Source organism: Cheilinus undulatus, linkage group 6 (assembly GCF_018320785.1).
Source record: "Cheilinus undulatus linkage group 6, ASM1832078v1, whole genome shotgun sequence".
Lineage (NCBI taxonomy): Eukaryota > Metazoa > Chordata > Actinopteri > Labriformes > Labridae > Cheilinus > Cheilinus undulatus.
The window spans coordinates 9157961-9183308 of NC_054870.1; the positions used below are offsets into that span (position 1 = coordinate 9157961).

The 25348-nt window shown below is 40.6% G+C and overlaps 1 protein-coding gene across 1 annotated transcript; it reads right to left on the reverse strand.

Annotated features, from left to right (window-relative positions):
• Nucleotides 1-4155: 4155 nt before the first annotated feature.
• On the reverse strand, nt 4156-25047 carry socs5b (suppressor of cytokine signaling 5b). Its single transcript, XM_041788853.1, has 2 exons — nt 24758-25047; nt 4156-12124 (listed from the first exon to the last, which is right to left on the reverse strand). The coding sequence occupies exon 2, from the start codon at nt 12103-12105 to the stop codon at nt 10417-10419; it is 1689 nt and encodes a 562-aa protein (XP_041644787.1). The 5' UTR covers nt 12106-12124; nt 24758-25047; the 3' UTR covers nt 4156-10416.
• Nucleotides 25048-25348: the final 301 nt, after the last annotated feature.

Genomic DNA, 25348 nt, shown 5'->3' on the forward strand with positions numbered 1-25348 from the left:
TCGTCTGGTAGTCTAGAATGTACCGTGTCAGCGGTGTGCGTGAAGCTACACCTGTGTCACCTTTAAATGGTGTCACAGGTCTCAGGTAGATGGCTGCTGCTGTGAGGATGAGAACAAGCCAACTCACATTATCAGACTCCACAGCAGACCCCCACCTGAACTTGAATGAAACTACTCATTATTTCTGAGTTAAAACCCAAACAAACAAAAATTGGACTGAAGCTTAGGGCTCGCCAATCACTGCAACGCCTTCTAGAGCGAACAAGGCCCAGCTGACATGCAGGTGAACTTACCTAGCCTATATGTCCTGTCTTTCTATTTTGACACACTTAATGTTAGACTATTAATGTTAGGGCTATTAGACTGTATCTTTATTTACCAAAGCTTATCCCATAAAAAAATGTTAGTTCAAGTCCATTGGTTAACATTCATCTTCTGGGTCTGGTTCCAGTCAGCTTTGGAGTGGACTGGAAAAAATGTTGCAGGTGTTGTCATTGGTTAAACACACTGCCTCCGCTGTCGTAGGAGTCCACCCACAAAGTTATCACACAATAAAGGCTCAAACTTTTTAAAGAAGAGTGGCTTTACATTTTTAAAAAACACAACAATAGTTTTTTGTTTCTTTTATGAGTAAATACGGGTTTTGGGGGGTTAAAATAAAAGGGATTCATTGCTTAAATGTATAACAGATTATTGTTGCTAACTTCAATGGGCCCCTCCAAGACTTTAGGCCCCAGAGAGCTTTCCCCTCTTCCCCCCTTTTGGGCAGCCTTGCCGGTGACAGAAGTCATTGGGAGTAAGGTGTTATCAGCATTATTTCAGCTGAAACATACAGACTTTTTAGCCGTTATTTTTTGATGTTTACAGGCGTTATTCATCTTTAACTGATGCATGTTTATAGAATTATTGGAGCCTCAAGGTTACATTTAGGCCCCGTCCACGCAGAGACGAATTCAGGCGTATACGCAAAAGTTTTTGTCACATTGGTGTTTCATCCACACGGAAACAGCGTTCTGGGGGACTGTAAATGATACTTTTTGAAAACGGGTCCAAGAGTGCACAAATCCATAAACGACCACCGTTTCGTCTCCGTGTGGACGGCCAACTGCATCTTTCTTGAAACAATTACATCACACATGGCGTAGCTCTCAGAAGACGCCTGCGCGGGTCCGGCCAAAACAAACATGGCGGATTACAGGGTTGTGTTGGTGCTGCAGAAGCTACTGAGCTTGTTACGGCTTTTACGGCAAAATCTGACGCTCCTTTACCACCACCGCGAAACGTACAAACCACAAGTACAAAGCGGTGAACAACCAGAAGGGTAACTAGAAGAAAGTTTGTCAGTTTTCTGTGTTCTTCTTCTATCTTTTTAAAGTATTGTCCGTGTGGACAGGGCCATAGATAAATGATGAAGCTGTGCTGTTAGCATATTCTGCATTCATTCCAGCCTACACTACACTCACCTAAAGGTGATCGTCTGCAAAAACCTGCTGGGGATAATACAACTCAAAAGACCTTGCTACACTAAAGTTATATCTGTTCTGGATTAAACTGGCCAACATAGGACAACAATAATACCTCAAAGGACAATTAAATGTTCATTCATATAAAAATTAGGTTTCCCTGTGAGAATCAGAGAATCTTGTACAAATTTTGGCAAATATTTTATTTCATCATCAAATGATGAACTTGTAAATTTCAAGAACATCTACAAACAGATTTGGAATTGTTGAGGCTGAATTTGGATAAAATTAAATCAACAAATACATTTGCAATAAAAAGGTTAATAGCAGATTTGATTTCTTTGGAGTTTTTATGAGGAACAAGCTTGAATTTTAGAGTTTATGCAAGATATCTGGTGTGACATCAAACTCTCGTATAATTTCCCCCCTGTGGCTGCTTTGAGGAGAGAACTGGATCATGAAAAAGAAAAACAAAGTGAACATTATGTCCTGGGCCAGTGTGGATTACACTTAACAGTTTTATTTGGAATATTAAGACAATGAAGCATAAGCCAAGCACCAAGAGTGACAGCTACAAGTGTCGCATCGTACGGCTCTTTAAAATGAACAGGTTATACTGGAAACCACTGTTTTTTTTCTCTGAACGGTGAAGCAGATACACAGAAACAGACGGTGAAATGTGAACATGATTATGCCATTTACACGCTCCAATCCTACCTGACAGCAGAACAAGAAAAGAAAAAAGGAAAAAAGCTGAAGAAAAATGGAACAGCGTTATTCGTCTGACGGCAGCCCACTCGGCCCGTGGTGGTTAAAAAAAAAAAGAAAAGAAGGGCTCTGGTGATTGGTCAGAACGAATAAGGCAGCGTGGGAACACAGCGATGCTGCAGAGTGACGACCATTAGTTCCCATCATTGTCAAGTTTCCTCGGCAGACTCGTCCACACAGCAACCAATGTGCACATACAGCATTAAAGTGACCATCGTTACACTCCATTGCATATCAGGGAGAATGAAAAATTAGACTTCTTTCATACATCTTTTTCTTTTTGCATAAAATCCAGCTCTAAAATATATATGGGAACAGGAGATAAAAGGTTTAAAATATATATTTTTTAAGTTTGTCATTTGAGGCTCAGACTGCAGGAGTTTTTTTTGGGGGGGGGGTATTCCTGATCCAACATGCTCAGTTATCAGACGGAAATCTGTTGTCTGTCTCAACTCAGTGACATTTTTGAACCCCAATTAACAGCAAATTCACAGATCAAATCTTGACACACAATAGCTTATGGGGTAGTCATGATACCAGAATTTTTTTCTAGGAAACAAGGAATTGAAAATAATATGGATACCTGTTAATAACCACAGTGAAAAAAAGTAAAGTCCTAGGCGACAAATGTGTAATTTCTTCATTTTAAGTACAAAAAAAAAAAAAATCAATGGACAGAAACATAGGGGGGAGCAAAACAAAGCTGATTTGTTGCTGAGACATTTTTTTACTTGAAACATTAAAGGTGATATATTTTACCCCTTTAAGACAAGTTTATATTGGTCTCAGGGGGCACAAAAACATGCCTGTTAAGTTTGTTGGTGCAATAACACTCAGTATTGGATTTTTGCACGTCTCTGTTTCAGCCCTGCTCAGAACGAGCTGTTCCTGTGGCTTTAAATGTTAATGAGCTGTCTGACTCTGCCCCTCTTCAGATATGGATGTGGCTTAATGGATTTAACACTCCTGATTCTCCTCTAAAGGCCGGATCTTTCTTCCAACTGGGGAGGGCCAACTGAGCCTGGGGGCGGTGCTAACTCCCCGAATGACATCATGAGGGGAAAATCTGCCAATGGGTTGTTTCAGCACACATTTTCTGAAAGATGGAGAAAGAGAGGGGAATGGATTTTTCTGATTCTTGGGGTGGGCGTTGTGGACAGGCCAGGGGCAAATATCTTTGTTAGAAAAGCCTGAAAAAGTGTATTTTGCATATGTGTCCTTTAAAGGGCTCAGAATTGCTGACCAGCAAATATAAGATAGACATGAGAGTAGAACTATCCAATTTTTTTTTTTTGGAGTTGAATAATAGAGCAACTTGGTGGTGTACACTGACAGCAGTTTCTCTTAAAAAATAAAAAATAAAAATGGAGAAGAGGAATTTCTTCTTCTATGACAAATCTTTGGTAGGTTTGACTGGGGGACAACACTGCACATGTCAGAGCAGTTTTATTCGGATCAAATGTATGATGTTCGAGCAGTCACATCTGAATCAGATTGCCTATTTTGGTGTCCATGTGAGCAGAAGTTTAAATCTCTGATCAGAATACATTTAGATTGTGAAAAAATAATGCTCATGTAACTACAGCTACCGTCAACCCCTTCCAATTGTGTGGTACCTGGTTTATTTTTGCTTCCTTTTTTTTGATAAAGCAATCATACTTTTGTCACATTAAGTGCATTTTGTTTGTCGTAACTAACGTGTATCAGTTCTCAATAAGTTATTGATCTCATGAACTACGGCTAAACAGTAATGGCCCTAAATAACCCTTGATATTCCTTGTGTGCAGGGGTTTGCCAGCAAATTTTGACAATTTAAGATAAGAAATTTCCCAATTATGCACACAAGTTGCTGTGGTATCAACTCAGGATTCAGTGTGGTTTAGTTTTTTTTCTCACTGCGGAGCATCAAATCAGCACCCTCTAGTCATTTTTGTCTTCTTTATTCCAACATGCATTGCATGATCTTACAAGAGAGAAGTTTTTCTACTATTGTGTGACGAATCTAGATTTCAAAACTCCTGCAGTCTGAGCCGACCTCTGAGCTGAAACCACGAGCCGTACAGAGATGGGTGAGGGGAGGGGGAGACTCAGTGGTTTCCTGCTCTCGTAGTGCAGCTACACGATGTCACACTGATGACAAAGTCAAACAGATTCATTGGCATTACTGTTTTCATAAGATCACAGAATTGACATGTAAACACCATGTTTGCTTCTCTTTATGGAGGGGCACAAAGGAGGGGGTGTAGCTAAATGTGGTCCATGAAGACCCCCCTTGGTTTCAGTTGGAGGAGGGGTGTCAGTGAATACCTGGGTTAGTGCAGGTGTCAGGAGAGGTGTGACAGAGCGAGAAGTGTGTGCAAATGTGAATGTGTTGCAGACAGAAGAATAAGGTCACTCATCATACATACATACAAGGTTTTTTTTCTCCTAAATCTACGGGTTAAATGGCGAACATCATGTGCTACGTCACATATTTCCCATGGGGAAAACTGGGCTGAGAGGACACTCCTCCTCACATCGGGCCTGCCTGAGATTAAAGTGGATGGGGCGAAGAGTTATTGTTCATAAGAGTCAGAGTCATCACCCCTCACAGTGGACCCTGCATCTCCTCCCTGTGTGTATGTGTGGCTCTGAAAAAAAGGCGTCACACACACGCAGCTAGTCTGCAGCTCCGTCAACACGTCTCCCAAACAACCATCAGTGAAATATTTCAGGACCGCCCACTTTTTCTAAACACACATCTTGACTCCATGAGCTCAAACAGAAACAGCAACGCCAGCAAAATTCAGACACGTTGGGTGTTTTGGCGTTTCACTGCGGCATTTCAGGGTTTTAATGAGAACCAAGAGGGTTAACTGCAAACTCTCAGCTTGAAGAATGTTTGGGTTTATAATGGATGTAAAAAAAGCAGGTGTTAAAGCCCTTTTCAGGTAGACTTTTTCTACAGGAAACATGAGGAAAAGTCAGGCTTTAGGAGCAGCATCAGCTTCAGGTGGGGATGTTTTTATTTCTCCAAAAACAACTACATTTTGGCCAGGATAACCCTTCATTAATGATTCTACAATTTCACTTTGATGTGGCATTTTAAGTCACTTAGTGACCAAGTTATTTGAGCTGCACGTGAAGGTGGCAGTTGTAGAAAGAAGAAAAAAAACTAAGAATAGAGATGCGAAGCTTCATTTGGCAGAGAGAATAGGGTCAGCAGAACTTTCAAGTAGTTATTTAAGGATGGCCACACACTAAATGATTTTCTTACATTAATCTAGATGCTCTCAGACTGAGACCACACACCTGCTGTATGCAGTGACAATTTCACAGTTGAGATTTCACTCAGAAAATCTCATGATCAAACAAACATGGCAGATAATTGAAATCCTCAGCCAACTGTCCTGTCATGTGTTCTAGTTGCAGCAAAATATCAAGTAAAAAAAGGAAGAGTGAAATCCCGGCTTAAATGAAGGTAAAGTTGTGAAAGTAGTTAACATCTTGTTGGTGACGCTATTCAGTCTGCTCACTCTCATTGGTTGTTGTTAGATGTTCTGTCAGAGGCAGTCCGGCCTAGAATCATACATTAACTTCATAATCAATATGATGATGCAACTTTGCTAAATAAGTTAGAAAATGGACATTTCATAGTATTAGGACTCAGATGAAAGCTTAAAGTTGTCACCCAACCTAGATATTTCAAACCTGACCTGCAGCAGAGGAAAGCCAAAACAACAGAAACCAGTCCTGATACTCTCACACTGTAGAACACAAGTACACAATTAAAGTGCTTTTTACTTCAACAAAACCCTTACGCTTTATGTGAGCATGCTGCAGTAACAGGAAGCTCTCAGACACTCTCCTCCTCCTCCTTGATGTTAACCTCACAGAAACAGTGGCAAAAACAGCCTTCAGTTTATTTTTCACATTAGGAGATTTACCCAATCACAGTAAAAAAAAAAGCCTGTGAGAGGGGCAGGACTTTGGATTCAGGTGACAGATGACAGTAAGCAGGATAGTTTTAAAAAAGAGGTAAAATTCAATAAAAATCCTGAAAAGTGCACATGAAGCAAGCCAGATGTAAACTTTATTCCCAGCTACCCCCCACTCCTCCAGATGAGCTAACATGAGTCATGTTTAAGAGTAAAGTAGAGGTGGTTGAAATTTAAGAGGGAAAAGGTCAGTAATTACGATCCATTTACCATAATCAGACCGGGATCCTGCCTGATAAAAACATCATGTTTAGGCAGACTGATATAAAGTTTGAGATGTACAATAAAATAATACTTTTAATTTTCTTTTTTTTTTCAGTCCTAAAAGTTGGCTGCATCCTAGACCAGTGCGACAAACATACCTGTATAAAGTGCAGAGACCTGGACTCTCATGACCACAAGTCTGCCACAATCACAACACAAGAACTGATGCTACTGAAAGCCAAATTCCATTATTATTGCTGCTTTAAAGCTCACAACGTAGAAGGCTAAATAGAGTCCTAGTAGTAGTGGGTGGGGGTTGGCATCACTTTTTAACAGCTTTTCTCCCCAATAGTCATTATGCGTTCAAAGAAAATGTTTGCATATAGTTAAGCAGACAAACCTTGCGGTGTGCCATTTTATTAGTAAGACTCCAAATTCTTAAGGCAGAGCGACATGTGGGCTGCGAGTTCGTACTTCACAAGAATCACAGCATGCTGAGAGCTCAACTACCATATTACAGCTAACAGGAGTGCAACCCTTGATGGTGAAAACTGCACCTTGTTGACTGCTGAGCATAATCAAAACTGTCACATAGGATAAGTTTGATCCTATCTCTCTCTAGGAGAGCCCCACAAACAGACACCCATACGATTCATAAAACAGATTTTAAGATAACTGCAGTGACCAGAATGATTGGATAACTCTGAAATGTTAGTTTTACACCTGACCTTCAGGGTTCACATCTGAATAGATTTCAAGTTCCTTAAATGACATTTCTTTTTAAATAAAGAGGCTTTTCTTGACTCACACACTCATATGCACACAAGCTCTTACGAGTTTTAGGCCATTTAGATTTTTAAGCAAGGGTAGGCGATCTATGCAGCACATTTTGCAATACATTTGCGAAATCAAATCAATTATGCTCAGGGAATGCAAAATCTGCAGAGAAAAAAATTCCAGCTGGTTTCGGTGTTAATGAAATCTGTAATTACCCATCTGCCCAAAGCAGACATCAGCTTGCCAGTCCCATAGCAAGTAGCTTTTTGGTTGTATTGAGGGCTACCGGATTTTAAAGGGAAACTGCTTTATTTCTGGTTTCTTCAGGGTCCTGCTTTCTTATAATTATATAATATATAATTATACCATAAACACTAGTTATAACTATAGATGCATATCTTTAGAAAAAAAGAAAAAACATCACATCTTGCTGCCTCATCCAGCCCTTGGTGAAAACTTTACAAATGTTTTGCTGGTTCCATAAAAGTTGTCCTTCCCAGCTTTATCAATCCAGGCAGCGTGTGTGTGCTTAAACACCGTTTGTGATCATCACAGTAAAGTTTGGCTTTCTGCCCTCTCATTAGGATCTGTATTTCTGCTTATAGACTGCATGTGAAGATTGGATGTTGATATCTTGCTCTGAAATATTCAACAGCAAGGCTGCAAATGAATCCACAACTAGTTTAATACTAGCCATTATGAGGTTAGAGACATGTTTATCCAATGTATTGTAAAACATTTAAATCTGTCATAGCACCACAAACACGTTAACAACAACAAAAACTGGACTGTGCACCATTAATTAAGCTTTGAGCTCTTTATTTATTCAGTCTCAGTGTCTTTGAAGCACCTCTTATTTCAGGTTTGGACTACAAACTAAAACAAAATTCACAATTTTCTAAAAAGGCACTGAGGTTAAGATTTCTTTGTGTCCATAATTCAAGCACAACAGAAATGCCCAACTAGCCAACAGCGTTTTTGTCCAGAACAAGCTCCTGGATTGCATCTGACTCCTGACACCCTGATTTTGTCAGTCAATGACGTTTATTTTCGAATATCAAGATTAGGATATTTTCCTCTACCTGTGGTACCTGTAATACACATGTTAGGAGTTTCTGTGAGCACAGACTGTCAGCTGACAACTTCCTTACATTTTTAAAACATATCACTTTCATCATAAACACAGAGTTTATGATAACTAGGAATCCAAAATAAAAAAAAATGTTATGCTTCAATTATCAACAGCTTGGCTTGCAACCCTTTTAAAGTGTTTTGGAGAGATTTTAAACATGATACTGCATTATTCTGTGTTTTTACAGGTTTTATTCACAGTTTCTGCTTGTTTTGGAGAGGAGGAGGCCTGTGTGGATAATTAAGCTTTGGATAAAAACCCTTAGATCACTCCAGGGTTATTCTGAGTCTTGATATGTCCAGTTGCCAGCCTGAGATGCTGTTGCTTTTAAATAAAAGTGCAGAGATTTAACTGACAAAATGGGAGTGGACTTATAGTCCTTAATGTTGCAGCTCTATTCACGTTTGCACACAGACACACAACTACAGCCAGTCAGATTACATAACTCAAATGAGTGTCAGCTGCAGTCAACGCTTTAACTACTACTACTAAAAACACTGGGCAATTAAGATTTAGTCATGGGTGAGGCCTTCTAAAATTAAGCTGTGATGTGTGGAAGCCATCACCGTAAACCAGGGAATTAAATTAGCACCTCAGATCTGCCAGATGCAGGTTAAGTAACATAAGGTCCCCTTTCGCTGTGGCTTAAAGGATTGTTTTCTGAAATTAATAAATATATTTTTAAACAACACATAAGTTAAGAGAAAACAGAAATTAAGGTTACATCACATATATATAAATTATGTTTCTTCTGTCGGGCTAATTTAGAGTTCGGAGGCAGTTTTAATATGAGGAGGCAAAAAGAAATGTTTGCTGACCTCTGTGGAAGTTACAGAAAAACAAGTGTCTAAAATAAAATTTAAAAAGCTGCGGCAATAAATCAACATCTATTTTAATTATTGGCCTGTACTTGTCATAAGCAGAAATACCTAAAGTGGCTTGTTGCAGCCTTTAAAGGGATCAATCTTTCTTATTTGGGTTATGGACTTTTAGTTAAGAATAGTAATTCAATTTGAGAATCTGTGATGAGCATAAACACAACTTTCTGATTGATAATCAATTCCACATGAAAAAATGAGGATACTAATTCCTTAAAAAGTAGTTTGGGACATGCAGGGTTGATGCTTTCTGTATGTAAAATACCCCCAAAGATGTTGACTGAAGGAAGCAGGTGTAAAACTAAAGTGTGAAGCCAAATATATATTTTTATAAAGACACCAAAATGCTCCAGTGTTTCCCTAAATTATACTATGTTTATGTATGCACCACAGAGCTGACTGCTTTCACACCTACAACAAAGGCCTGAATATTTCTTTAGAGTCTGTCCTTCTGCTTTGAAATGAGCACAAAGTGGGAATAAAGTCGACAAGTTCGGCTTGCTCTCGACATAGCATACTGATCATCTGTCACCACAACTGCTTGAGGAGGAGCCTGTGTTTCAAGACTAATCTAACATCCTCACTTAATTTCCCTGATCTCTCCGATTCTGTCCCATCTCAGCTGAAGCTCACGTGTGCAAAGAGATGCTGAAGTATGTAGCTCTGTCCATGGGACGAGCTGTGACTGCAATACACCAATAGCACCTCCAGATGCCCTCTCCGCCCACACACACCTCCTGTGAAGGTGCTCCATTCGGTGCTTTGACAAGCTCAGGAAGAAAGAAAAAAGGGAGAGCACAATGTGAACTGTACAATGGAGCCGTGTGGGCTTCAATAGCAGTTTGGGATGAAGAGGGAGGCATGCAGGCAGGTGTACAGGCAGGTGATGAAGTGGTGGGATCAGGCAGACATTTAGCACAGAGCAGGAGAGAAAAGACACAAAGCTGTGATATTTGTGTCTCCCTCCTGGTCAAAACAACCTGTTCAACACAAAAACATGTGCTTGCCAGACAGCGTTATACTGAATATAATCATATGTATTTTCTGTGATGTAAGTAATAACTAAAACAAAGATTAGAATGAATCTTGTATAGCTTGTTACATTTAGATTTCATCCCCCACCAGAAACAGAGTGATGTCTCTACAGCTCTAATGAGGAGCTCTTCACCATGTGTAATCCTCCTGCAGCGTGTGTGCAGGCTAAGAGAGGCCCCGCCCTATTTGACCTTGGTTGGCGGTTCCCTCTCCAGCCAGCGGACTCGTACTTTCTGTTTATAGTGATACTCCTTGAGGAAGTCCTGCAGGGCGGGGGGAAGCGGCAGAGAGCCTATACCATCGTAAGTGGTCCAGCGGCAGATGGCGGCCCGAGCCAGGTGCTGCAGGCCAAAGGGAAAGGTCCTATTGAGGGGCGCTGTGAGCAGCGGTTCAAAGAACATGCAGGCGCTGGGGTCCTTGTAGTGCTCCAGCAGCCCTGTGACAGTGGACGAGTGGAACACACATGGGTCGTGAGCGTCAAAGCTGAAGTTGTGGTTCCACTGCTCGATGCGGGCATGCAACGAGCGGTTGTAACGGCGGAAGCTAACGGAGAAGAGGTAGACCTCCTGAGCCGAGTCACGCAGCAGGAAGGTGCCCTCCGGCCGCCCATCAAGCAACGCCTCTGCTTCATAACGGTCCATCACGCCCCAGTAGCAGGGCAGAGCTGTGATCTGCCACAGGTCTGGGACCAGGCAGTGGATGTAGTCTATCTGGGTGTGGACCTTCCAGGGCCCTGGTTGCTGTCGGCTGACATGTCCGTCCCCTGATGCGTGCCTCTGTTTGGGCCTCCGAGCCTGCAGACAGAGCGTAGTTGAGTCCTCCTCTGAGTCACAGTCCTGAGCCGATGCAGCACCCAACAACGATGCACAGGCCCCTGATGAAGCAGCACCTGAAGAGCTACTGGACCCTGAGGCCCGTGCCTCCCCAGAGGCCTCCCCCATGCCAGGGGCCATCTTTGGTCCCAGTTTGTAGAGAGAGGAACCCGGCACGGAGGCCTCCAGGGTGTGAATCTGTGCGTTGGGTGGGGGGTCCACACCTTCCTCAATGCTGAGTCTACGGCGTTCACGCAGACGCTCCTCCTCGTCCTCAGGGGAGGGATGGGCTGGGTCAAAGGCATCAAGCAGGGCGGTGGAGGAATGCGGGCTGACTGGCGCTGTGTGCTGTTTGATCAGGTGCCACTTGTGAGCGAGGTCTGATCCAGGAGGAAAGGGGCAGGTCTCCAGCATCAGCTCTGTCAGGTGGATCTTTCGTTTGGAGGTCACTGGGTTCTTCGCCGAGCGTGAGCGTCTACGAGGGGGGAGGGGCAAACATAGACCCACTGTGTCACTCAGCCTCTGTCTAAGAGAACGAGCATTCAGACCGCGCCCAGCAGAAACAGAGTCGCTCATTTCCTGGATGGAGCTGACGCCATAACGCCGGTCCCTGCGGTTCCCACTCCCCCGTAAACGGCCAGACCGTCGGTCTGCCTCCAGTGAGCTCTGAGTTTTGGTGGAACATGAATGTTTTTTCTTGCCCCCCCATGGGGCATGACGGGAATAAGAGTCTCTGCGGGCGAGAGGAACCCCACCTGAGCCCCCTCTCACATCCTCAGTGTCCTTATCCAGAGTGATCTCTACTATCTGAGGGATGTCTGACACGCAGTTGTGATGACGGCGTCCTGCTGTTACCATGGGAACAGGCATGAGGCTCCGCGATGGGCTTGGAGCTTCTGCAGCCTGAGCCTCCTCAGAGCTGTCTCCTTGTCCTAGGTCAAGCACGCAGTGGACAGCGTCTGCGTCCGGCCTACCTTCTCCAGGTCCTGAGCTGCTGCTGTGAAACAGAGTCTGACATTTGCTCTTCAGGTTGCTCCACATGTTGCCCACTTTCTTCATCAACAGGAGCCCCGGGGAGCTGCAGAGAGAGGGAGACAAACTGATTCAGTCACAGGTGGAGAAATCACAGCAGCTACAACAGCCACATTAAGCTACATAAAGGATGGCCTACATTTAAATTCCCCAGCCTGCTGCCTATCTAGTAATTAGACATGGTGAGAGTCTAACGGGGCCAAAGTGTCTGAGAGGTGGGTGAGCTGGAGGAGTTGGAAGTCATAGTGAGGAGTTGCCAGGCAGACGTGCAGGGACACAAGGCCACAGCTATAAATGAACCCAGGATCTGCTCACAGCTGATCTGCTGGTATGTACTGTATTACAGAGCCAGTCTAGACCTGACCGAAAACTTTCCCTGTAACAGCAGCAGACGGGCCACATGCACACCCACAGAGGCTCATGATTTATCACTCTGCTACAGTTGACTAGTCATTTTAAAGTTGTAGCATCAAAATGCATTTAATAATCCTAACTTCATAGTTGGCACAGGCAGGTAACCTAAAAAACACAAACCTGCAAAAATGCCAGCAATTATTCTCCTGTTTCAGCTTGATTAGGGATCAGTGCTTCTATTAAAACAGACACCATTACAAGTCTCAACATTAAGGTTTCTCCATTAGCCCAGAAACAGTTTAGATGCCAGCAGCAGATATGCCTTGGAGTCTTAAATGTGGGAACTTGTATTGGCAAGTATGTCAGTAAAGATGGCCAACAGATAGCCATAAATTACACGACCCCCAAGAGTTGACTCATTATTTTTCTGCCCCACAGTAGCCTGCATAGCAATAATTCAAATACTGGCTGCAATTAACAACTACTGTATTAGAGTAGAAAAGAAGAACCCACTAGCTTAATCATTACAGATCAACAGATTCAGCACTGCTGCAAAAGGGTGCAAGAAAAGTTTACGCCCCCAAAAGAGGCTATCAGTGTTTTCCTGCCATGCATTTTTGTGGAAATAAAGAATAAATATTATAATTGGTTGAAAACATAAAAGGAAAAGTGTTTGAGGCATAGCATTAGTTGTAGCGGTCTGAGGTTGTCAGAAGTTAGAATACTTGGAGAACTCAAGTTTTACAACTAGAGGTGCAGCAGTTTGCAGGGGTCACAGTTTGATTTGTATCGAGGTTCGAGTTCAGTTAAATGGGAAAAAAGCAACAAAAATCCAAACATTTACAATGGAAGCTAGATCTACTTCAGACATGAGAGTAGGGCAAGTTTGTTTGATCTAGTGTTACTTACAGTTGAAAATAGCTAAAAAAACCTTATGGTTGAAAATAGTTGAAATTAAGTGAACATGCTCTTTAATTTCAAGGACTATTTTCGAAAGTTTAAGGTCCATATCACAGTTCCTACTCTACCTCATTCCCTCCTCTCTTCTAGTTTCATCTCCTCTCAGACAGCAGGACATCCTGTGAGCAAAGTTTAAGCTTCCATATTGATAAAGGCATTATTGATCAGCACAGTCAGCTGTGATGGCTCTGTGATGAATAGGAAACCAGACTGGTCTTCAGCACATGACTGATTAAGTTGATTAGCTGGGGAACGATCCACTGCTAACTTAATCATGACGTCAGTGTCTACCCCTTCAATGACTTCCTGTGTGCTATAAAGATGACGATGTTGCTGCCCAAGAATGATTTGATCTTGTGATATGAACAACAAACTGCCCACAGTAAATGTGATGCTATGTGCAAAAATACACATGTTCAAACAGATATGGCTCACTAAATAAGAATTCTGTGTTTCTCAAGAAGCTCAGTGGATTGTTACATCATCTAGTCTGTTGTTTATTCACCTAATCCCGACACTTTTAACACTGAATGTCTGTTAAGCAAAATGATTGCTGTTCAGAGTCATCACAGTATGATGTAGGTTAAACGTCACTCACTAAAATTGCAGATAATGGCATAATCAAACCCTATGATAAATATTCTATTCTCTTTTTTGACAGGTGGCATTTCATCAGAACATAACATCATCATAACATGAGAAGATCACAACATGAAAAACCTACACTACTTTGACTAACCAGTGTTTTTTCTTTACATTGCCCAAATTAAAACCCAGCCATTCTACCTCCTATTCCTCTCCTTTCCCCTCTTGGAAAAATGTGTGTTTGGGTCCATAGAGGGCAAATACATTTAAGACAAAAACAACAGAGGATGAAGTCAAAATAAAAAGGCGTAATATTTTACAAATTAAAGTATCATAAATAGAGTTGTTACGTCCAACACCGCTTAAAATGCAGATATTGGTATTAGCGAGTGTATGAGTTTATGCATCGATCCGATACTGTTTGGTTTAACTTTATATTTTGTTTCATTTAGCCATTTATAAAAGTCCTGGGCCTGAGCTCAAAGCACTGTGATCATCAAGTTATGACACAGATACAAAATGTGAGAAACCTCAGATATCTCATTAAACATCATGTCAATTGTGTATATTTGTAATTCTTCATTAGGCCAAATTTTAAAGAATTATTTTTTAATCATCATTTTTATGCAACGCACAACATTACCAGTGGAAAAAGACATTTCAATTTACTTTGAAACTACAACGGTTGGTTCAATTTTATTCAGTTCCATAAAACATTTTGTAAACATGAGTACACTACCATTTTCTCTTAGTTTTTAAAAGAAAACTTTTTTTTAATCCGATTTCAAAAGGCCCTAGTCCTTAGCTGGATGCTAAAAAATCCACCTGATGACTTGATAAGCTTTTAAAATGTACTGTTTAATCCAAATTCAGAGAAACCAAGACAGAGGCTATAAAAAGAGGTCAGGTAAACCTTGTAAAAAATCTTTTTGAATCTCGTCTTTAATGACTGTTCAATTTGATGTTCACAGTATCACAACTGCAACAAGTCACATGACCATTTCTCAATTTTAAGCTCAAAATAATCACTCTCTTCAGCTTCATTCTTCCTATATAAATTATCCAACTGATAACTGCAGTCAGAAACGATTTCATTATAGATTCTTTAATCTGACTGCCTCTTTCTCTCATTACACCATAGTGAACTTTATTCACGGTTGCAAGGGATTATTGTGTTTTAAATCCATCAAAAATCAATATCAAAGCATAATATTTCTTGGTAAGTGATGAGCACCTTTATCATACTTACATGCAGAAATTTTATCTTTTAAGTGTCCCACCATACAAGATGAATATTACTGGAAATAAATGATATTTTAACATACCACACTCCCCAAGCCCACATAAGAGACAGCAGTAGCACATGCATAACGTAAATATATATGGGCAGTGTGGCCACGTGGATCTGCCATGGACAGAGAGGAGCTTTCAACCAAAGAATTAGGGCCAGGTAAGCATGATTCTAACCTGACAAAAGTCGAGCATGTTTGATTTTTGTCCTGGCTTCTATGTTTTTTTTTCCGCAGTGGTGGGGAGCATTGGCCAATGAGAGCAGAGAGCACCCTAAATGTGCTGCAGTCATAAATGTAAACAAACCAAATGGTGAAGTGTAAAAAGAGTGGCCTCTATGATGTGTTGTTAAGTGAAAAACACGACGGGATAAAAAAGAAAAATTGCGGTCAGAAACAGCAGACACACTCCAGCAGGTACGCCACTGCTGTTAGCAATAGCATCTAGTTAACTTATTATAACACTTGGACAGACAAAAAAATACAGCATAATACAGTGTTTGTTTACAGTCTTCCCCTCTCCCTTCTATTGTCATCACATTGGTCCAATGACTGATTGTTCACCACTTTTAGGCTCAGTCCACCTTAATAATCATAATTAATAGACACATAAATGAGCCAAAACACGACTTCTACACCACCAAATACATAATCCTAAATATGCTACAACATTTAATGAAACCTTCTTAATGATGAAACTCCTCTAAATGATGCCCAACTTTATCTGCAATAAAACACAACACACATTAGCAGCAGGGATGCTCCAAATGTTTGAGTATTTTCTGTTTGGTGGCTCAGTATCATGCAACTCGTCTGGAAAAGTCCTTATAAAATCATTTGGGCTGAAACTGCAGAACTCATGATGCAATTAAGGTTTCAATAAATGAGCAAGGGCTCAAAATGTGCAGAAATCTGTCTCCAATTAACTTTTTGTGGAGCACAAACTCTGATCTGCCACAACTTAACTGTTTGGTACATGCACACCCAGCATAAAAACACTGATCCACACACTGAAGCTACATTTTCACACCCTGTTGTCTACCCTCACTAAGCTGGCTCTTATATCAGCTTCATCTTTAGAGGCAGCATTTTCCATCCGGGTAGATGTGTTTGAACACTCAGCTCACTAATCACTTAAAAAAGACAAAAACGATCATTTCCAGTGACCAAGACATAAGCTAGAAAGGCAGATCAAGTCTTAGAAACTTCATTATGGAAAAGTTTGATCTAAAAAATACAAACATCTGTTAAACCAGCTGATGACAAATTAAAACCATTATACAAGTTGAGATACACATAAATATATTTATATAATGCAATTAGGGCTGGACGATATATCGTCCACAGAGGGACGATATATCGTCCATATCGAGTATACTCGACGTGTTGCGGCTTTTGCCACACACGATGTATAAAGTGACTATATCACGGACATCGATTAAAAATTATGTGGAAGTTCTGAGCCGTCAGCGTGAATTTCTCGCTGGAGTTTCGTTTCTCCCATTGTCCCTTAGCATCTCTCACAGCAGAGAGCTCTCTCCCTCCCCCACCCATCCAAAAAACTCCTCCACACATGCGCGTTTTTGTGTCAGCGGCACGAGAAGCAAGGGAAAGGAAGGTAAGCAGAGCAGCGTGGCGAGTTACCGGTGAGTTAGCTGCAGCGTTGAGCAGTCCTTCACCTTTGAAAAGGAAGAGAGTGAACTCACTCCGTATTCGTTGAAATATGCCGCAAGACTCCAAGACAACAGCAGCAGTAACAGAACATGTCACTAAAGACATGAGCCCAGTGTTGTTGAAAACACGGGATTTAAAAAATCTCAGACACTAAACCCAGAATATGTGATTTGCCTGGGGCAACCATTTTGCTGAAAACTCCCTGCCAGAGTCATACATGTCAGAGAGAAGACGGCCCAGCAGCGGACAAATGTGATCCACTTCTCTGCAACTACGGAGACTTATCTCAGCCTAACAGTTCAAAACACCAACAACGAGGAGTCCAAATGTTCCTGCCTCCAGCCAAGCTTTCCCCCCATGATCACACAGGAGAGCTCCCTGAATAAGATCTAAAGACACTCTCATGTTATGAACTTGTCAGAAACTGGTCCAGCATTCATCAGCACAGATAGTGGACTAATATAATCACAGCTGTGAGCCTGAATGGAGGACTAGACTGCAGGGTTTTGGCCATCGGCTGCATACAGGATTGGTGAGTTCTGTGTAGGTTTGCTTCCCCCTCAATGAGGAAAATAATAATTTTATAATCAGAAATAGTAAACATAACACAGAAAACATTTCAAGACTTCCCATACGCTGTAAAATACAGAGTATTTCCCGATTTATGTATTTTTGATTTATTAGTAAAAGACTGAATGAAGTCCTTTCAAAATAAAACTGCCAAATTTGACTTTATATTGAATTTTAACCTTTCTGCAAACAAATTTTATAAAAAATCCAATAGAACAGTCTATTTTTTTCACCAAACTAGTGTCATTTGGGGCCAAATTAACTACAGCTGCTGAGAGGCCATTTCAAAAACATCGCGATATATATCGTGTATGGGGATAGAGCAAAAATATATCGGGTTATCAACTTTAGGCCATATCACCCAGCACTAAACACAATTAATCTTGCAGTTTAATTTTAATCACTGACAGTTTAAACTGGGGCTTTCAGCTGAGTGCATCTGTGGTAAGTGTGTTTGTATTAGTGACATATCTTAATGAAAAACATGGCTAATAGAGACGAACCCAAGGACTATGTTTTTATCAGATGATGTTATAACTTATTAGCTACAAGTGCAATCTACTTCCATCCTAACCTTGCTAAGCAGGTGGATACACCTGTTTCCTTGTTTCTCACTGGTGAATCCATCTTGCAAAGCTCCTGTCTGAACTGTTTGGCCCCGGTTAGAAAGTGATATGACCAATCAGCGACGAGGGGCTCTACTTTCGGGCGCAGCGGAGTCATGATGTAAGCAAGCAGCAACAATAGGGCCAGTGCAGTTATGTTCTGCTGCTCTGACTGGCCCGTAAAGATGTGACAAGCAGAATGTTTATCCAATCACGCTCTGAGTTTTTTTCAAAGGCTCTACCCTTTCCCAAATGCTAAGTATTGAAGGTTTTCAATGGACTTGTGAAACAGATCCATCTGGCGTGTCAGGTTACTTCCATCCACTACTGTCACTAATTAATACACCATACAGTCACAATAAACCATTGGAGTTCCATCTGTGCATGGAGGAAAATGTTGCAGAAAAAAACTATCAAGTACTAATGATAACATTTTGCTAGTTCTGATCTCAGAATTTGCATTATAACAACCTCACCTGTTGCCATGTTTGTAGTTTACATCCTACACATCAGATAGTTGTACAAGGCCTGAGCTCTCTGGTGGTATACTCCAGTAACATGCCACATGTACAGGCAAGAATATTTAGAAGAAAGCTCATGAAGCAGACGGATACACACATAAATTCAAGACAAAATGAAAAGTATATCTCTGGTCTAACTGTTCTGTCTCTGCTGCCACAATTATCCAAACCTATTGCAAACAAGAAATCCCCCAAAAGCACGCATGCTTGTATCACAACAAACACAAGTGAAAGCATTTCTTCATACAGCACTGCTGCAAGGATTCAGAGGGTTTAACTGAAATGCAGAGACAAAGCTGAATGAAAAACGAATGCATTTATGAACCATTACCAATGTGAAGGGATGGACACCAAGAACAGAGCGCTTTGCTGGGGTAGTCAGAATACAAGAACTTTAAACTTTGTTATAATTGTAATTAGGGAGGCATAATATTGGATTTTTGTCAGGGTTTGAAATGCTGATATTTGAAAATGTATTTTGATTGATTCCGACATTAAAATGTAGTTCAGTCCTAAAACTTCAGTCATTTCATACACAACTAAAAGGATGAACAAATTAAGACATTTCAGTCCACAAACACACTTTAAAGTTCAAGGATGAACAAGAATGAAAAAAGACTTTGGCTGAGGTCGATCTGTTGGTCTAAAACTTCACGGAAGTATTAGTAAATATAGCCAATATATACAGCTGACTTTAGTCTTTATAGGATGTATATATATCAGCATACATCTCTAGTTGTAGTAAAAACTATACCATATCAATACATACAAAAAGTACAGACACCCTTTATAGGGAGACTTCTTGTTTTTAATCCTTGTTTTTAATCACTGAAAATTCTTAGTAAACTCAAACACACTGTCTAAAAGTGTACAAAAGTGCTGACAACATTTTAGCAGCTGTAGAGTCAACCTGAAATTTTTCATGGTTTCATTCTTTTCTTTAAAACAAATTATATCAAAAAGTATGCAAGCCACAAAAATGCATGACAACTTAATACTTTCCGATGTCTGCTGTAGTGCAAGTTAACCAATTTTTACCCCAGTCCACCCTCACATACACATCTTTTTCTCCATATTCCTAGGGTGGACATTTTTGTCCAAACATGCTCAGCCTGGAAAACTCAAATGCTCTTCAAATATAATCCTTCTGTTTTCTAGGTCTGTAAATCATCCAAATTGAGGGATTATGATAATCATTATCATTTTCCAATTGCAGATTTTTAAGGATAATGATGGAATAAGAATTTACATCTTTCCTCTCCTTTACTGTGATGCTGTCAAATGTTAATTTTTTCCATGTTAAGGCTCCACACTAATTTTAGTTGTTTTAGGGAACTAACTGTTAAAAGAACTAAAATATTATCTCCTTAAAATCAGTTCCAGATAATAGCTTTAAAAGTTTTTATCGGCAGAAATGAAAATTCCTGCCAATATTCCTGCCAACAAAAGTCACGCTGTGTTTCCCCTTCAGGTGAAGCAAAAATTTTTGTGATTTAAGACAAACCAAGAGACCTACCTCAGCTTGGTTTTAAAGCCCTCTTCATAAACTCTAAACTGTGAAGGAGGACTGAAGTGTTGGGTGAGAAATACAGATAGTTTAGTTTTTACACTTGAAGAGAACTTTTTTTTTTGCCTTGTTTCAAGCACTTTCTTGGAATTGTCTAAGGAAATCACTAGGGGTCTGAATCTTTCATTGTCAAGATGATTCGAATCTTGATTCAGAGACTACGATTCGATTCACAGATGATTCATTAAAATACAGAATGATTCTGTCCGATTCGATCCGGTACAATCTGATTATAGAATCAAAATAACTTTTTGCTTTAACAAAAATTACCAAAAGAAAAGGGGGAAAACAAGATATTGTCATAATAACCTAAGTTTATTAGATCTTATTTATAAAACAGACTAAATGCCAGGATTCCTGTGCTAACATTATGAAATTATGTTTAAGAAAGGTTTCATCACACCCAGGTGTCTTACTTTGACATTAAATTGGGACATAAATGTTTAACTGGTACATGTTCGTCCTTCTGTACTTGTTACTTCCTCAGTGAAGTCCTCTCTGTTTATTATCATATCGGTGGGCTCAGATGTATTGATTATGTCCCCAAATCAATCACTCCCAACACGTTATGGTTGTAAACCCTGTAAATAAAGGAGCTGTTGTTACTGTGATAACTGAAGAGTTTAACTCAGAAAAGTGTTCATGTTCAGGTGTGTTTGTGCTGCGTTTAGCATTAGCATCTTAGCTAAACTTCTGCTCCGCCGTCTATACAGGTGAGGTTTATGAGCTGCTGTAGTTTTTGATCGCTTTTCTCCAAAGTGTACAGAAGGGCAGACATTTAAAAAGTTATCCTTCCTTCACATAAAGTCCACATGACTTTTTCCTGCTGTGCAAAACTGAAAGACGTTTAGGCGACGACCGGTGAAACACATCCAGCTACCTAGCAAGCACCTACGGCGAACGGAACTCTCATTTAAAGGTAAAAGGTCACCGTGGATCACGCGAGATTACAGACGCTTAGCCAGAGCGTGCCAGAATGGGCTATGAAAACAAATAGCAGAGCCTCATGAACCGATCTCTAATGTTAAAATCGGTCCAAAGACCAGTTAGTGCTGCATTTTTACCGCTCCAGGGCTCCACGGACCAATGCACTTGCAACGCTGACATCAAGATTGGTTAACCGATCCATATCGGATTATCTTTACACCACTAGAAATCACCAAAACCTGTTATGTATTTGGAGGATTTATTTTAATTTGAAAGTATTAGCTCTATAAAAAGGAGCACATTTTTACCCAATACTCTCCAGCGCTCACCGTCTCTCAGCAGGTTCATACAGGGCTGATTGTGGCGATCAAAAGGCCACATAAAGCTTGTTTTTACTGTTTAAAATACATTTTGCATACTTTAAATGCATAAGTCTTTTATTACAGACTGTCTGTATTTGAAAAAGAATACATCTATCCTTACTGCAGCACCAAATCATGTTCATCTTGTTTTATGTCTTTTCAAAAACCCAAACTGTGGCTGTTGTTACCTGTAACAAGAAAATCCAGGAGAGGCTCAGAATCATTTACATACATATTTTTAAAAGCACATACATTAGTATCTAATAAAATGAGCTGGAAAATGTCTGCATTTTTGGATCCACACCAATCATAATGTGCATCCTTAGTTTATCACATTTTCACTTGTCTTTCACATACCAGTGCCGTTCTGATTGCTGCACAATTAAAAAGCTGAGTTTTTAAGACTGCTTACAAAAATTGTATAATTTTAAATGGATCAATACTTCTTAAAGTACTCTGGATCTGTCTTTTTTACTACCTAAAAAGGCAAAAGGCAAAAAGCAGATGTCCATCCATATTCATTATTTCAACAATCCCAACACTGCAATTTTTGGCATCTCACAGATGCAAAGTTAACGCTCCTATGTCTCTGGCAAACGCACATTTCAGAGGAGGTGACACCATCAACGTGCTTGATCAATTCAGACTGTGTGGAGGAACTGGCTTGCATGTTCTGGTCATTGAAAAAAAAAATATTTGGTGCCTAGGACTTCAGTTTTTGTTGTACTGAAACCATTATAGATATAACAATTTGCCACCTAGGACACCGTGATATGACATTTCCCTAAAATGACGTCAAGCAAAAATGGCTGTCATATAATCATGGTTATCAAAGAAACTCCGAGCTATCCAAATGAGATAATAGTACAGCATGGGTAAGAAATTTTAAAGCAGAGCGCTGAATGCCATCTTGTGACTTTTACGGAAAATTGTGTTTAATTCTGTCTCTAATTATCTATGCAATGTACACTAACCAACAGGTTATTTTGCTGAGCCTATTAAAGGTGGATTATAGCAGAATAAGACCCTCCTTGGCTGTCAAAGTTGATAAAAATGACCGCATCGAGAGTGCGATCCAATGCATCACCATTTAAAGCCGCCCTGAAACAGAACTAGGCTACTTCTGCTCTCCGACAGCCCCACACACCCATCCTCCTGGGATCACACTGATCTAAGAGAGGGCTGGAGAGGAGACAAGATTAAGGGAGGACGCCCTCTCTGCTCAGACCAGACCAAAGTTAATGAGATATCTGCAGCGTCTTGCATTTTGAAAGAAGTGTGGCATGGCAGAAAGCCACAGTGAGTCTGTAAATGACTGATAAATCTGATTCTTCTGATTTGAACTTTAACACAAAAATGTTAACACTCAAACTATGCAGATTTGTTCCTCCACAATTGAAGGGTGAACAGTAAGTTCTTATATTTTAAATTAAGAATTGTGTTGCAAAACATAAGGCTGGAAACTAATTATGCATAGTGATTTGGCATGAATATACAGCAAAATTTGTAAGGGTTGCCACACCATCTGAAGTTTTAGATCTATCACTTTTTAAGAAATAAAAGAGCTATGTCTATATCGAGATAACACTAACAGAAATGCTGGATATCTAATATTGGTAGGTTTCTTCTTTTTAACAGCCACAGAGGCGCAAAACACTGGCAATCATTTGAAACTGAAACACTGCGTACAAGTTTGCGTCATTTAGACAGTACTCTTTTCCTTTCTCTCGCAAAAACTTTAGGACTTGGTTCATTTTTTGACATGATCAATCATTAATTTACGGTTGCGTGGTTTTAAAAGCATGTGGTATGAAATATATCGAAATACTGAAAATTGAGAATTTTATAATTGATCTAGTGTTCTGCCCCTGTGGTAGTAGTTTTGGTAATGTCTTGCAAGCTTGACTAAAGAGGGAGCAAATAGCATCAGTTGAGTGAAAGATGACTAACCACAGTGCAAAACACTAACAATTCACATTGATTCTTTATATCAAAACTTTAGAATTAAAAATAAAAATACATCAGGGGCAGAATATGTACAGAATATGTGTCAAAAATCCTGCAAACTGATACTGCATCATTAAGTAGTGCATCTATATGATGCTTTGAGTTAATTAGCCTGTCCTGCAACTTTGTAATTTCTATTGATATATATATGTACAAGCAAAACTCAGAGAATTATGACAAGCTAGATTCAGTGCAATAAACCACTCCTTTTTGCATCTTTGAACAACCATTAAGAGTTATTTAAATAAAAAAGCTTTTCCTAAAGTACCAAAAATATTTAAGATTTAATATAACCCTGCATTTGCTGTTATTTAACAGGTCAAAAGCATTCACAGTGTGCATCTTTCTCATAAGGTGTGTAGTACAAGATTGGATTCATTGGAGATTGCAGGCAAATGCATCTAGTCTAAAATTGACAACAAATTAACAATGTTGGTATAAGCGCAATTCAGACAGCTACATAAGTTTCCCTGCTATTTATGGAAATCAAAAACGTTAGATTACCCAGTATTGAGTGCCAAGGACTATTTTGTTGCGGTTGTACTGAAACTGGTAACCACATTGTTTTACTTTTTAATAGGATCATTTTGAAGTTTAAAGCCCTGGGATCAGGACCAGCCATCCCTGCAAACAGATCTAACGTGGCAGGTGAGGTCCAGTTATTCTAACGGTAATTACTTTGATAAAATGCAAATAAGTTTGACCACTAATGGCGAATAAAGCGATATAACTGTGAACTTAATAAAGCTGGTGCACAGAAATGGTTGGAAGGCCTTTTGGCTTCTGGAGGCCCCACTTTTCCCAGGTCCCATCCAAGTTAGCTGACATGCTAACATGTTAACCCTACACCGCTAATGTAGCTACAGCTGAGAAGACAACGTTAGCTCGGTTTATTGCTGAAGCTTTCGCACGGTGGTTGGACACAGATGTGAAATGTTGATTTGGTATACCGCCGCTTGCTTTGTGTTGGTTGTTAACGTGGATAGATTTCTCAGTTACAGCCTGGTGAGCTAACTAGCGGTGCAGGCGATCGAGCTGTCAAAAATGCTAACGGTTAGCATTCCCTGGAATAGGAGTTTCTAACGCTTAGTTAGCCCCAGCTAACTAGCTAGCCAGGTTAGCGTGTTAGCTTGAGGGAAATTGACATAAAAAAAATCACCACGAATAAACCCAGCATTGCTGTGCCGCTTAAAGATGCTGTGAAGACAACTGTGACATGTTATCAAGTGATGGCTTGATTCATGAGTCCATATCTTACCCGTATGCCTTTGAAAGCTCTATTCACAGGCTCTCTTTGTCTGCAAAAAATGGCTATTAGGAGAAGTCAGGCATACATCCCCCTGGCGGACCACGGTGTCGGATGAAAGCACTAAAGGTTCGCGGATACTTGACGGTATCATCCCGATTATCTTCAAATTATTTAGTTAAATACTAGTAAAAAAATTAAAAGGCTAGAATATTTTTAAGGGCAGCGAAAGCCCGTTCTTCGTCATGGTGGGGGTCTTCTTCTCAACCGTGCTCGCTGCTGCTCCTCGCAGCCAATATGACGGAGACGGAGAGCCGGAGAGGCGGACTGTGTTCAGCGGGAGGGAGGCCGACTGACAGCGGATCAGTCCAATGGAGGACCGCGAACCGACGGCCATTTCCGACGGAACACGCGGATAGGGAATGCCCCGCAGCTGGCTCCGCGTGACGGGCGGCTCGTGTCACCAATGAGCGCGCGGAGGCGGAGGAGGCTCCGCTGGCAGCGACTTGGAAACGTGGAGAGGTGAAGTGATGCTGGATGTGTCAGGGCCAGAACCGACAGCTGATGTCATGCAGGTAAGAAGACCTGCACAGGGCACTGGAC

What these genes read in the sequence shown, in the direction of transcription:
- socs5b (XM_041788853.1), bottom strand. Translation starts at nt 12,105, where the DNA reads ATGAAGAAAGTGGGCAACATGTGGAGCAACCTGAAGAGCAAATGTCAG.